At 37.4% G+C, this 14,822-nt stretch overlaps 1 protein-coding gene across 4 annotated transcripts in view; it reads right to left on the reverse strand.

Annotated features, from left to right (window-relative positions):
- BRWD1 (bromodomain and WD repeat domain containing 1) overlaps positions 1-14,822 on the reverse strand; it is a 51,521-nt gene that overhangs the window by 32,272 nt on the left and 4,427 nt on the right. For all 4 annotated transcript variants that reach the window (XM_040698537.2, XM_040698533.2, XM_040698527.2 and 1 more), the window contains exons 6-15: positions 13,924-14,022; positions 13,184-13,344; positions 12,466-12,687; positions 9,106-9,206; positions 8,338-8,408; positions 7,112-7,212; positions 5,065-5,105; positions 3,211-3,309; positions 1,713-1,863; positions 1,036-1,170 (exon numbers count right to left, since the gene is read on the reverse strand). In XM_040698537.2, the coding sequence (XP_040554471.1) occupies positions 1,036-1,170; positions 1,713-1,863; positions 3,211-3,309; positions 5,065-5,105; positions 7,112-7,212; positions 8,338-8,408; positions 9,106-9,206; positions 12,466-12,687; positions 13,184-13,344; positions 13,924-14,022 (1,181 nt within the window). The remainder of the gene's footprint in view (positions 1-1,035; positions 1,171-1,712; positions 1,864-3,210; positions 3,310-5,064; positions 5,106-7,111; positions 7,213-8,337; positions 8,409-9,105; positions 9,207-12,465; positions 12,688-13,183; positions 13,345-13,923; positions 14,023-14,822) is intronic.

The raw sequence follows: 14,822 nt of genomic DNA on the forward strand, positions 1-14,822 counted from the left end.
AGGAACAAAAAAAAAACAACTTTGAGGCCTTTTAGCTATCAGTATACTGCTGAAGGTTAAATTCTAGCTACTACATACTTACTGCTAAGCCACTTTCAAGAAAAGCATGAAACTTTAAACCTAAAGTAAAAAAAAAATCCCTTCTCTACTGACTGTAACAAAAATAAATTAAAAAAATACAAACACTGTATCATATTGAAGACTCAGAGACAGTAACTTATTTGGAAGAGTTAACTGTAAAGCTGGCCAAGAGCAAATGTCAAAGGAGCTCTCCAAAGGCACAAAAGCTTATGGTATTATCATTTTTAGTACAGTTGAGAATAGAAATACTTGTCTTTCAGGCTTTTCAGTGGAACCAACCTCATCTACATTAACAACAGATAGGATGAAAGAGGTGCAAAAAGGTCCCTTGGAACAAAGAGTGGAAGAGCCCTGGTGTTAACTACTTGCAGCACTCACACATTGAGAAGTACCAATAAACAAGTCAAGTCAAAAAGAGATCAGACCCTGATTATGATGAAAGTAACATCTTGCTTTGCTCCCCCATATCACACATTCTTCATATCTGGCTACAAATTCTCACAATTCACACTCCTTGTCTCATAAGGTTACACCCTGACCTAACTCAACCCAAAAGCTCAGGAAAATTGTACCAGTGCAAGGAAGTGGCTAATACTTTCTAGAAGGTTGGTGAACTGATTAAGCTTACTAACATGTCCACTGAGAGACATCTGTATCAAGGAAGCAGGTGGGCAGCTGGAAGCAGACAAAGGAATCAACCCCACCCCCTGTTCTGACACAACAAACTATAAACTCACTATTAGTTACATTGCACCTATAGTTATAGTGTCCAAGAAATTCAAAAGTAAGAGTTCTAGTGACAAACGGAACTCAATTTTTGCCTTAAAAAAAAAAAAAATAGCAGTAAGTATACACGTTGAATGTTGATGGTGGTTCTTTAAAATAGTACCTGAACATACTACTGTGTGTTGAGAAAAAGTGGAATTAAAAAAAAAACAACAAAGGAACTCTTACCATGTTGAAATAATGCTTTGTTTTTGTGCCCTTTGTAATGTCCCATATAAAGATGTTGCCATCGTGACCAGCAGACAGCATTATCCTGGAATCAAAAGGATGGGTCTCCAAGACAAATACTTCATCCGCATGCCCCTAAAATTCAAAATGGCAAGTCACATGCAAACGAGAGGATATCAATCCAAATCAACAGGATATCTACAGTAGGCCTTAAAGCACTGCATCATTCTCTCCTCCTCATATGAAGACTTTTTCAAATGAAATCTCCACAAGCTGCATCCAAAAATATATGAACTTTTAGAACTTCCACAGCACATGTATCTGGATTGCTATCTCCACAACTAGAGTGGCACACAGAAAGAAAGCAAAACTTCTTGCAATGCACAAACACCATTTGAAATTTAATCATTTCCTATATGTAAACAAGAACTCAGGAAATACGGAGCTTCTGGCAAGTGAATGTGAACTACTAAGAACCATTAAACAGACAAGTTTGTTCAAAATCAGGAGGGAGCAGTTTTGGTTAAAAAAATCCAAGAAACACTACACTTGTCTTATGATTAATGTAGAGCATTTTAGACAGACCCAAGATGAACCCAGCATGCACATGCCACTCTAAATATAGAATGACTTACTGAAGATATACATCAAAAAAACATGGGAAAATAACTACATACCACCAAATCATGAAGCAATTGCCCTGTAGATGAATTCCAAACTTTGAGCAGATGATTATTTACAGCCGTAACAACATAGTTGTCATCTTGGTTCCAAGCTATCATCGTTACTTTAGGCCTCATAAATTTATCTTCGTCTGAACACATGTCACTATTTTAAAGAGTTATAAAGGTAGGAGTTATTTTTAACTTGCCCATCTCAATCTCAAGCTAGAGAAAAATTGCTAGTTTTCCAGTGTTAACAATTAAACAAGAGAAGGAATGTTAATAATTAACTTTATATTGACACTATTGTCTGTAAATTTTTTTTTAAATGATAAAGTATAAAGAAAATCTGTCCTTTCTTGGGTTTGAATAATTTGTATTTTTACAAATGTATACATACACACGTATATGTACGTATATGAAGGAGAGCAATCCAGAGGGAAAAAAAAACAAAATTCAATTCATATTAAGGGACGAATAAAATTCTCAGAACTAATCCTAAAACAAACAGCTTGATGCTCAGATGTATTATTTTTTTTCCCCTTGTTTCTCTTTTGCCAAACTACATTTCTAAGATACTAGGAAATCCCTCTCAGTATCCTTCATCAACTGAAGGAATGGGCTTTCTTTCAAACATTAACACAGTATTGTTTATATTCTGCATCAACTAGCAGCCTGTTCTATAAAGGCTCAAAAACTCCCTCAATATAATTGTATCTGTTATCCCAGAAAGATAGATGCCAAGGTCATATTTCAATTATTAGTCATTATTTCTACAAAAAAAAAAAAACACTTTTTTCTTTTTGGCATCACACAGAGAACTTGCCATTACCTGGTATACCTAACAAAAGTTTAGGCTGTTCTTTTGTTTTATTTTTATTTCCTCCTATCTAATCACCTTCAAATCAGTCTTTACATGAGGTTTTAAGCATTTCATATTACTATAAATCATGTACTTATCAGGTTTATTCAGTGCAGTGCAATAACCTGATGATCATCTGTAATAATGCAATTTAAACTTTGTGTGATAAACATACTTCGTTAATACACTTTTTAAAAGTGAAGACAGTCAACAAGAAGAGGCAGCAAGATCAGAACTCGATGAAATTCACCTATTATCTTTCATCACCTCTCCTGTAAAAAGCTTATTATCTATCTCACTTTCACTAATATTAGGAGTTCCTTCTGTGACACCATGTCAAGTTTCTGACTGCAGGCCAGCTATAGAAATCTACAGATTTACTGTTAATAAAAATAGGCCTATAATTAATTTGGTAGAGTATATATTTGAAAGCTATGCATCTGTACTTATGTATTTACCTATGTATTTTTGAAAGCACAGATAGTAATTTAGCAAGTTGTCACATCGCTGGAAAACTCATAGCGCCCTCCAAAAAAACACACCATCTGATCATAACATTGTTAAGGCTTCTTCTAAATCCAAATAGCATTGATGAGTTCCTGGAGCTTTCTGATTTTATGTAACAGATAAAAAAGGGAATACTTCACCTACCCTGGTAATCGATCTGACATATCCAACAGAATACTCCTCCACTCAGCTTCTTCAAAGCGCCAGATTCGTGCTGTCCCATCTCTACTGCCACTTATGAACCTTAAAGAAGTTTTAAAGGATGGTTAGAAGAATTTGTTTTAAAGTATTTTCAGAGGAAAACAACACCACAACTCAGAATATCACCATGAAATACTGATAAAAATGTTATTGTCAATTTATGTGTAAGAGCTTTTCAGTTAACTATTATTAGTTCTCTTCCCAGAAGAAGAGAGTTTTTCTGAACTGAAGCTGAACAAAGTTGTCAAAACATGCAGAACAGTATCAATTTGCGAGTTAAATTCACAACTTTATCCTCAACTCCTTCTCAATTACAGTTCTATAAATATCTATTTTAAAGTAACACGTTCTGAAACTGCAAAGTATCAGGTACTGACATAGAAGCAAGGACAGATCAGCATAGCAAAACCACCCACAGCTGTGCACAAAGGAGAAGATTGCTTGTAGTTTTCTTTGAGACACTGAGGTATAAAGCACAGCAGGTCAGGCTTATACTTCACAAACAACTGAGCTATTAATACAGAAGAACAGTAATTCCTGAAGAGAGGAACTAAAAAGCAATCTCTCTAGTCCATGAATCACAACATTGAGAAAGACAGCTGACGCACCTCTCACATTAAAAAGTGGTATACTGGGTATATCATGGCTATACTCTAATTAGCAATGACTGATATTAGTAATAATTATAAATTCCAAACATGTTCCAAAGAAAGCATAACCAAGCAAAATAGCAGTAGTGAGATTGTTTGCCTTCTTAGGTTTATTTTATTTTGGACTTCTGGCTTTTCTTTCTTTAACTGTTGCCTTCAAAGGTAACCCATACAAGCTTGAAGTGTGATGGATCAGTGCAAAACAGTAGTGCCAAGGACGTGTACAATTACAGAAAAATACACTCAAAAGGAAAACAATTACAAGTTCTAAGCTATCAGGGTCCTCATTCATAGTTACCTGTCTTACTGAGAGAGAAAGGACCCAACAAAAATACAGCTGTAACTTATGGTTGCATACTGAAGCCTGCCTTGAAGGCTAAAATACGTATTTTCATTTTAATAGAAATTCTCATTTTCATAGGAAGAAATTCTTTACCGCGATGGTGGTGAGACACTGGAACAGGCTGTCCAGTGAGGTTGTGGACGCCCCCTCCCTGGAAGCATTCAAGACCAGGCTGGATGGGGCTCTGAGCAACCTGGTCTAGAGGGAGGTGTCCCTGCCTATAGCAGGGGGTTGGAACTAGGTGACCTTAAGTGTCCCTTCCAACACAAACCATTCTATGATTTGTGATTGGAAAAGGATGAGAAATCAATTTAGGTGCCACTCTGTATTTGAAGTTCAGTTGAAATTTTACAAGTGGAATTAAGCAACACTTTTTCTACTCTCAAAATGAGCTGTAAAATATTAAATCAATTTCCTTTAAAAAAAACAGTAGATAGAAAAAATAAGTAGGACTAAAACTTTTATTTTTTAGACCATTTGCATATTTTCCTGTTTCTCATTTAGATCAAATATTTGCTTAAACTGTGAGGGAAAGAAAAGGAAGAAGCCACAAATGCCTTTCACACGTTAAAAAAATGGTAACATTCCTCCAAGTAAATACAAATTCAGCTAGTCCAAAGTCTGATAGAAGGCTGAGGCTGCACACAGCTGCAACTCAGCTATTCACTCCTAGGTAAGCCTATGTTAGACCTTTCAGTTTAAGGTAGCAAGATCTCACCAGAAACCTTCATGCCGGAAGAAAAATACATTCCTAACTCCAAAGTAATGTACTGTTTGGTTACATCCGAGCACCTTTCAACATACCTATCACCACTGTTGGAAAACTGAATGCTGTCAACTTTGTCCTGCAAGAAAAAACAAAGTCTGTCAGAAATTATATTTTAAAAAATGAAATACAGTATTGACAGATCTGAGACTATGAAAATCTGGAACAATGAAAAAAAAATGTGTATTTTCTAACTCTGCAGAGATACCTAAGCCTGAAAGAGACTTCACAGAATTCAGTAACCACTAATGCTACAGCTAAAATGCGAGCTTTACAACAACGTTTCATTTAAACGTGAAGTATAGACAGATGAAGTAACTGTCCATTAATAACTCGGCAGCCACTGAACTTGAATACATACTTCCAGTATCACAAGCCAATTACAATCCAGAGAATTCTGCTGCTTCCACTCATATTCCTTAAAAATTATAGCTAATAATATATTTCTTTATTGCAGTAAAAGCAACAGAAAAAGCAGATACCACACTCAACTTAGTTTATCTTACAGAGCTGAAAGTCTTCTCCACTGACAGAATACACATTCATTAAGTCTCATCACTATATCATAAATGGTTAAACTTGGATTCAGCATTAAGGAAATCATATTAAAACAAAATAAGAAAGATGAGTATTTGAAAAGTTCCCCCTTAAAGAGCTTTAAGAGTTCAACTAAGTATGATTCTCTGTATTAAAACTAAATTTGAGGGGGAAAAAAAAAAGACAGCTCCTCATGTGCTTTGTGAGCCTCTATCACAAAGCACATCTAAACAACACAAAGCTCTGAGTACTTTAAAAACTCGGGTTAAAAAATATACCTGGCAGAAAAGCTGCCTTCTCATATGAAATACCAAATCATCTTACCAAACTATACTGGCCTATGAGCAGAACCATCCAAATAGGTGTAAATTATGCCATCCTGCAACCTAAGAAACCTACTAACGCTTTGATTTTTCATTTGGAAATACCAACACCACTCTGGTGTGAAATTTTGGAAGAGGTGTAATAGTGGAATTCTAAATCTACAGATTAAAATATGCTTAAGTTCTTGCTGTTTGTCTACTCCACAGAAGCCACATAGTGAGATTCACTATGTTAAAAGAGTTATTCCCAAGATCAACGTTTAACAGATGTCTTTAAAAACAAACAGAAAAACCAACGCTATTACAGGACATACTTCACATCTTCCTTACTGGTGTATACTAAACATTTTCTGTATCCATGTGACCATTCCCAACCAACACCTATAGTATGTTGGTACTCCAAAGTGCCTCTCAAGGAAATCTTGTATAGCGTGTAATGTTAAGGAAGAATATACTGCCTTCCTTAAGTTCTTCAGTGCTTTTAAATACAGTGGGCAAAGAGCTGGAAAACCATGTGACAGAAAACATCCAAGTGGAACAAGATTAAAATACATGAACAGGGACAGTTGTAAGAAACGAAGCCTCCAAGTTATGGGAAAAAAAAATCCAAGAGTTAAATTATACAAATGCAAGGACCCAAGTCCTATTCACAGGAAGATTCACTGTCCTGACTTCATAAAACGATACATTAAAATTGCTCATTAAAGATTTGAGCATTAAGCGCTGAACACAAACAACAACAAAAAAGAACAAACAGGAAAAGTCGCTTAAACTTCATCACGTGAATGTAAGCCAAAGTTTCCCTTAGAAACTTTAGAAGGCAGATTCCACTGGACTATGCTGCAAAACTCAAAGACATAAGGGTTCTGGAAAACTCTGGAAACTCAGTCTCCATTTCAAGATTTAACACAAAACATGTCAAGTCACAACTACCCCGGTAATTAAATCAATTTTCTCAGCAATCCGACTTCCTGAATGCATCATATAATATGTAGCTATGCAAACCTGCATTGTAAAGGGAAGCAACTGAGTAAGCCACATGCTTTAAAACTAGGGATACCTGCCATCCCTTAAAACAGTTCAGTCACATACGATGGCTGGTTGAAATTCTGTATAAATTCTACAAACATATTCAATAAAAACATTGCCACAAATACACTAACAACAATAACTTGCAACTTCAACACTGATGTAAACAACTAATTAGTAGATTTAAAAGTCTTACAGCGTGACTCTCCAATTCAGCTATTCTCTCAGGAGTTTCAGAGCCAAAATAATACATCCTTATAACGTGGTCAGTACTGCCAGTGGCTAAAAACATACCACCTGCAAAAAAATACAAGTAATTTTTAACAAAATCAAGCAGTACTTTCTTACACAGTAGCTTAATTAAAACATCACATTTCTTAGATGTTTGGTTTAAAAAACTAAACATTTCCACTGACATACATGTGTAGAATGGGACCCCCCCCCTTACCTCAGAAAGCATTTTCAGCCATGGTAAAAACAGGCAACTCATACTCAGCGTTACAAGCATTTTAACGTATGTAACTAGGAGAATGCTTAACAGGTAACACTACTGCTTGTGCACATGGCTGTCCATTTACAGGAAACCTGGCTAACCATCATCAGAATCATCTAGATAATTCTTTTAGTGTAGTATGTGCACCATTTCTGCTATGAGTATCATTTCACAACTGGGTGCAAGTATGGCTACACCAGCATAAGCAGACCAGCGCTTAGCTGTGATGATAGCAATACAATCATCTGCTTCTTGGCTCCAGTAAGAGTTGCCCAAAGTTCATTTAAAAAAGACCAACAAAAAAAGGCAGGAGCTAACAAGCTAGACTTTGAGATGTATTTTATTTGTTCCCAACTTTCTTCTGATGTTTATGCTGTCTGGTACCAGCAAGCTTTCCCACAAAATGCACCCACAGGATTAGAATAACGGATGACTATGAGCCAAGACTGAAGCACGTTTATAGATACATTTATGGATTCTTAAGCAAGAAGGGATCTTTCTGACAATCCCTGCATACAACTGGCACAGAATCAGAAGCTCCTACTATTGGCAGTAACCACTGCTGCTGCCTGCAGTATCTTAGACAACAATAATTTCCCAAAGCTGTGGCAGTATGCTAAGGGGTTAAATGAGTACAAAAATCTGGTAAAGACAAAGACTAAAGGAGCATCGAGTGATTTTTCCTTTAGCAAAGCACTGCAGACAAATGGGAGATGGTACCACTGAGTTCCATAGTCTTTTACTGTTAGCTAAGGCAATTCACAATATTAATTATGTCACAGCCTAACAACACGCACACACACACAAATAGTTACTTATTATATAGTGGCTGTTGTATTTTTAAAGCTGTCACAACAAAAGCATTATAAACGTGCTCATGGGGAAAGAAGAGAAATCACAGTGCTAAATTCAATCTATATATGCCTTACCTACACTGAATGAAGAACAAAGCATCTGAACTCCTGGTCGAGGTTTCTCTGTAAATTTCACTGGCCGATTGCTTAAAAAGAAAAATTGCTTGAAACAGGACATGTCACAAAAACACTCAGCTTTTATTATCACTTCAATGTTTCTTTGAACACCTACACATCAGGTACTTCAATACATACGGTAGCATCTGTACGCCTCATGCAGGAAGATAAGCAATAGGGTTTACTTCTCCAAATGACTGTATGCACATGTACTCAAGTGGTATTTGAGCCTCTCACAACCAGTAGTTTACAAATTTCAGCAAAATCTTAAGCACAACAAGCCAAGGAGTGTGCATCCTCAAGTACTGAACTCATGCTCACAAACTACAAACCATTAGTGGTACATGAAATAAGGCCTATTAGATACCATTACTGCAGAATGTAAATTCATGGAATTTTACACAAGTAGATAAAAGTATTGCAGTTGTACACAAAGTGCTTGGTTCCCTGCTCTGCAAGTCCCAAACACACACTTCCAGTTAACGCGGCCGAAAATTTCAAACAAAGTAGCTATTAAGAGCCACATAAAGGAGAAAATACAGAAAACTGGATTCATTTCCCAGGACAACAGAAGAACAAATTTGTAAGGAGTATAATTAGTGCTTTTAAATATTTATACAAAGTTTCTAGATAGTTAAGTCAGTAGGCATTTGTCAAAGCACGCAATTTATTTTCATCAAGCAGAATACAGCATAAAAAAGTCCATCAGCATCCCCAGTTCCATACCTGAATTTCATGGAATCTGTATCCCACTGCCAAAAGCAAACGTTTCCATCTGCACCAGTAGAGACCATATATCGCAAGGAGCCTTTCACCATTGGACTAAACTACAAGGGGAAAAAAAAAGTGGTCAGAAAAACACAAACCCAGATATTAAAAAATTATTTATGAACTTGTAAAAATGCTTGTGTAAAAAACCATAGCACTAGATGCAAAGCAAAACTGCTGAAGTGCTTGCTGATAATGCTGATAACGCCTCCTATACTCTAAGATAAATCGGTGTTGTAGGTTTCAACGATTGCATTATATAACAACTCATTCACTGCTTTGCTTTGGTACCCATTACAAATTTTATCACTGTATGAAGGAATTAGCAGACAGAGCACTAGAAAAAAAAGTGAAACGAATTTTCACTAGATAGGTTCACTTTTTCAATTCTATGATTTAATAGAGCATATGTTAAAAGATAGTTTGAGTATGTGTAAACCAGCATCACATACAACTTTATAGGAAGTCCTCATACACGCTTCTTTAGGACACCTTTTCTTGCTGCACACGGAGATAACCTCTCAAAAAAATTCAGATGACAAGCTGATAAAATCAGTCATCAATTACTATTACCATCAGCACTGGAATCAGCCATTAAAAGCTTACATTTCAATTACTCTTACTAAGAGCTGTTAAGCAAAAAGATCCAGCATACTACAGTGAGCGTGATGAATAAGTTTCTTGCCAGAAAATAAATAAGTGCCACAGAAACTGCAAATATTGAGACTACACTTGAAGGGAGCATCCTATCACTTCTCACAAGAGATCAGCACTCTCCTCACTATAACCTCCTGCCAGGTGTTTGCAGAGAGCAACGAGCTCTCCCCTCCATTTCCTCTTCTCCAGATAGAACAGCCTCAGTTCCTTCATCTGCTCCTCATAACACCTGTTAGTACATGATGTTTGAGATTGTTTTCTAAGTACCTTTGAACATCTAAAATAGCACAGCTTTAAGATTAAGAAAGATACCGATATCACAGAAGCTGTAAGAATCACATACTGCATCAGAATAGCCAAACGCAAGCCCACGTATCCCACATCTCCAGTAACAGACAAGAGGAGGGCAAAGCATCACCCAGAAATTCTCTCCAGTTCCAACAACTCAAACATTGCAGGTAGCGTGCCAGGCGATTGCCCAGTAACAGCTTTCTCAAGAAAAATGCCTTAATAAATTACACGTCTTCTGACACCAGTGCAGTTTTTAATGAAATCATGAAGGTTACATTTGGGGGAATTCAGTACTATTATTTTTTATTTCATTATTTACAGGAAGAAGATTGGTAGTCAGTGACTCAGGAACTCTGGGAAGGCAACGAACTTCTTTTTAATAAACAAGTTTGTCCTGACTAATTTTTGACATCTATATTTCAATGTTCAAATTTCAATTTGAACATACACACACACACACACACACAAATAACTGTAGTTATGCAAAAGGCACGGTAACATTACACAGTGAAATTCACTTTCCATTCACATGCCGTCTCTCACGAGAACCAGAGCATCAGTTGCCTTGCAACGTTTGGACATGAAAAAGCAAGAGGAACATTTGTTAAACTATTTCTCAACCTAGCAACAGCAACCAGAGAATTAATAGAACGCAAGGCACTAATCTGCCTTTTCAAGGCAAAATTAGATAGCCATATTCACATAGAGTTTCCATGCAAGCATGTTTCCCAATTCCAGTAAGCAACCAAGGAATGTGATTCTTTCTCTACCAATACGATGGCTAGCTAATCTACAGGCAAAGCAGCAACTTAACATCTACTACTAAACGTGATTTTCAACTCAGGTATAAAAAACTTTTTTCTTTTCCCATTGCTTCATGTTTACTACAATTTAAATAGTTTCAAACCTTCCACATAAGTTGAATTTATCTTGGAGACTCACGGCCTGCCTGCTTCTCATAATCCATCTGCATTTTAAGCATTTCTACATACTGAAGTGGACATAAATAGGTTACATGCATAGTTCTCAAGGCCAAAAGGACTTTCTGTGACTTAAGACACACACAAGAGTTTTTAGAAAACTCTGCCATCACTTAGTGGTCTGGCTGTCCTTGTATCCTGGCATGCTGGTGCAGTGTAGAAGTGCTAAGTGAGCAATAAGATAGAAGGAAAAGACTGAAACATCCAAGGACTATACTGAATCAGAGCTGGAAACTTCACATCCTGTACCATCAGAATCAATTTCTACACTGTACTTAGGGACTCCTATTTCCACTTATTTATATTCACCACTCATTAACCTTTACACAAGAACTGTTTTTAACTTTGAGAATTTGCAGTACTTACTAACAGAAATAAAGTTAGTACTTAAATACATTGGAGAGAAGGAAAGTCATCCACAGGGTCATATACAGACTGGAGAAGTGGGCCCATGTGAAACTAATGAGGTTCAACAAGGCCAAGCACAAGGTGTTGCACTTGGGCCGGGGCAATCCCAGGTGTTTATACAGGTTGGGTGAAGAACTCCTTGAGAGCAGTCCTGCGGAGAAGGACCTGGGGGTCCTGATGGATGAGAACCCAGACGTGAGCCAGCAGTGTGCACTTGCAGCCCGGAAGGCCAACTGTGTTCTGGGATGCATTAAAAAAGGGGGGGGCAGCAGGGAGAGGGAGGTGATTGTGCCCCTCTACTCAGCTCTTGTGAGGCCCCATCTGGAGTACTGAGTCCAGGCCTGGAGGCCCCAGCACAAGAAAGATGCAGAGCTCTTGGAATGAGTCCAGAGGAGGGCCACTAAGATGATCAGAGCACCTCTCCTATGAAGAAGGGTTGAGGGAAATGGACTTGTTTAGCTTGGAGAAGGCTCCAGGGAGACCTCATTGTGATCTTCCAGTACTTGAAGGGAGGACATAAACAGGAGGGGGTACGTCTGTTTCCAAGGGTGGATCGTGATAGGACAAGGGGGAATGGTTTTAAACTGAGACAGGGGAGGTTCGGGTTAGATATTAGGAGGAATTTTTTCACATAGAGGGTGGTGACGCACTGGAACAGGTTGCCCAAGGAGGTTGTGGATGCCCCATCCCTATAGGCATTCAAGGCCAGGCTGGATGTGGCTCTGGGCAGCCTGGTCTGGTGGTTGGTGACCCTGCACATAGCAGAGGAGTTGAAACTCGATGATCATCACAGTCCTTTTCAACCCAGGCCATTCTATGACACTAGGTCAAGTTGCATATGCTATTTTAAAAGCCTGCAGTTTTATTTACAAATTTTATTACTTATTACTTTATTACTACAGTTATCTGTTTAACACAACCTCTGATACTACACAAAGTATCTACTAACGACACAGAATGCAAGTATTAATCCAAAACATACCTGCAATGAGGTAATGGATCCTGTGTGCCCGTGGAGAACAGCAACTGGCGCGCAAGTTCTCAGACACCACACTCTGATCATCTTATCACAGCTGCCAGCTGCAATCATAGTGTTTTCATAGTTGACAGCCATATCAGAAATTTCGGCTGAATGTCCACGTAATGTGGCAAATAACCGGCCATTATGAGTTGACCATATCTTTACCAGACAGTCATCTGAACCCTAGAAAGAAATGTTTAGAATGCTTAGCAAAGTGTTTAAGAAACACTCTGGGTAAGTTTTCCAGTTTCATTTGAAGAACCTTTGGTCTTTCAGAGTTTGGTACATTTACACATCTATTTAAAACTATACTTGCTACTTGACAGAAGTTATATGACCAACATTAAGAAACAAAACATTCAATTACAATTCAAGATGACACTGCAATCATCACAGGTCTATACCAGGTAAAGCAGAAAGTATGGACTAAAATTAGCCCGGACATTACAATAAATTCCAACAGCCAATAGAAGTACTACACTGTACTGCAAAAGCAACTTCTCCTCTGTCACTTCACGATGAACATGAAACATGCCAAAGACACAAGTACATCACTAAAGAAAGCACTTGCATTGATATCTGCCCAGACTTTCACGTTAAGTAACATCAAAGCATTTCAAACTTTTTCACTTAGCATCCAACTACTATTATTTTCACGTTCGGATTAATTTCAACTCACAGTGAATATTCTATGTCCGGTCCTATCAAATGCGACGCAGTACACAGAAGAAAGATGGCCAAGAATCCGCCTGTGCATCTTTACATGCTGATACATACTTCCTGGAAACGAAGTACTGAACTTTGCATACCCAGTGAGCTGTCTCGCTCGATATACTTCCACTAAAACACAAAGAAATCTGAGGATTAACATATTAATATGTAGAACAAGTGTTTTTTTTCTAAAACACCATTTCATTTATCATCTGTTAACATGCTACTTGAACATATCCTAAAAGTAACTTTCATACTTTATGAAATCAGATGCCTTTTTCTGAAGCTGCATTTTTTTTTGTGTGTATAATAAGCAAGGCAGCACTTGAAACTTGCTCAAATCTGAACTTCTGTCTCCAAATATAGAGAGCTAGATGTTACCTTTATTTTCCCATGGCTTTCTATGCATTACATCATACAAGAGTCTTTCTATGCAAAAGCAAATTACTGGTAAATGCTAATCTGTAGATTTACCTACTTAATATACCGGCTTTGTAAAAGAAGATCTCATCTAGAGGCTACTATCTCACTAGTGCTGTGGGCAGGCCTTTGTACCCATATATAAATTACTCCACTGTAGTCATATGAAGTTGTCCAGATAAGCCTCCAGATCCAGTTCTGAGGCACAATTTTCAGTCATAGCGAGACCAGTGTAAGATGCACATCACACACTCGTATCAATAGTGATGAACTTCAGTAAAAGCATACCGAGATTTGGTGGCGTGCCATAGTTGACAGGAAATTCAGGAGGTCTTCCTCTGTGAAGAGCAGCAAATGCAGAGCCCTTCCAAACAGTGTTCCTGCAATCTTGAGAAATCAAGTGGAAGTTTGTCATACACATAGGTTAAAAATACAAAGCCAGCAGCAGTTTCAAAGCACAGTAATGACATAACAGTCAATGGTGTCATGCATAGTGGAATAACTACAAAAATTGTAAGACCAAAAGTCCCCAAACCTATCATGAACAGCACAGAATAAAAGAGGAGATAAAATAACTTTTTCTATAGTAACAGTGAGGAGAAAAAAAAAAGAGTAAAAAAAAAAACCAACACAAAACCAAGAAAACCCAAAGCCAAGCTTTGATACTACTCCTAAATAGTGACAGGTGATGCCCCCGCAGTTCATAGAACACAAAACTAAATTCTCACCTGGAATTCTCATACTCACTTTCAGAATAAAGTGTTTAAGATTTAAAAATATATATAAAAATAAAAACAATGTTTATTTATGTCAAATTATTGGACAAGAGCTCCCTTCCAACTTTACAATTTGGTAACTTTTCCGTTTCTCACATAAAGTCAATTTGACACACTCATGCTAAAATAATTGCAATCCCAATTTGAAGTACAAAACAGTCACTGAATTATTCACAGCTCACCCTTTAAAGTTAGGACAGATAACTGAAAAGCAAATGCATCCAATGCATCAGTCCTACACCACAGTATCTAATTACCCAACAAAACTGCACAAATGCAGGAACACCTCCCTCCTGAAACGTTCAAAGAGGAAAGTTTAAAGCCAAAACCTATTTTGTGAAAATCAAATAATCCATGCGCTCTTGTACTGCCAACCATCTACTTTAAATAACAGAAAATGACTTTCTTTCT

Source organism: Gallus gallus, chromosome 1 (genome assembly GCF_016699485.2).
Source record: "Gallus gallus isolate bGalGal1 chromosome 1, bGalGal1.mat.broiler.GRCg7b, whole genome shotgun sequence".
NCBI lineage: Eukaryota > Metazoa > Chordata > Aves > Galliformes > Phasianidae > Gallus > Gallus gallus.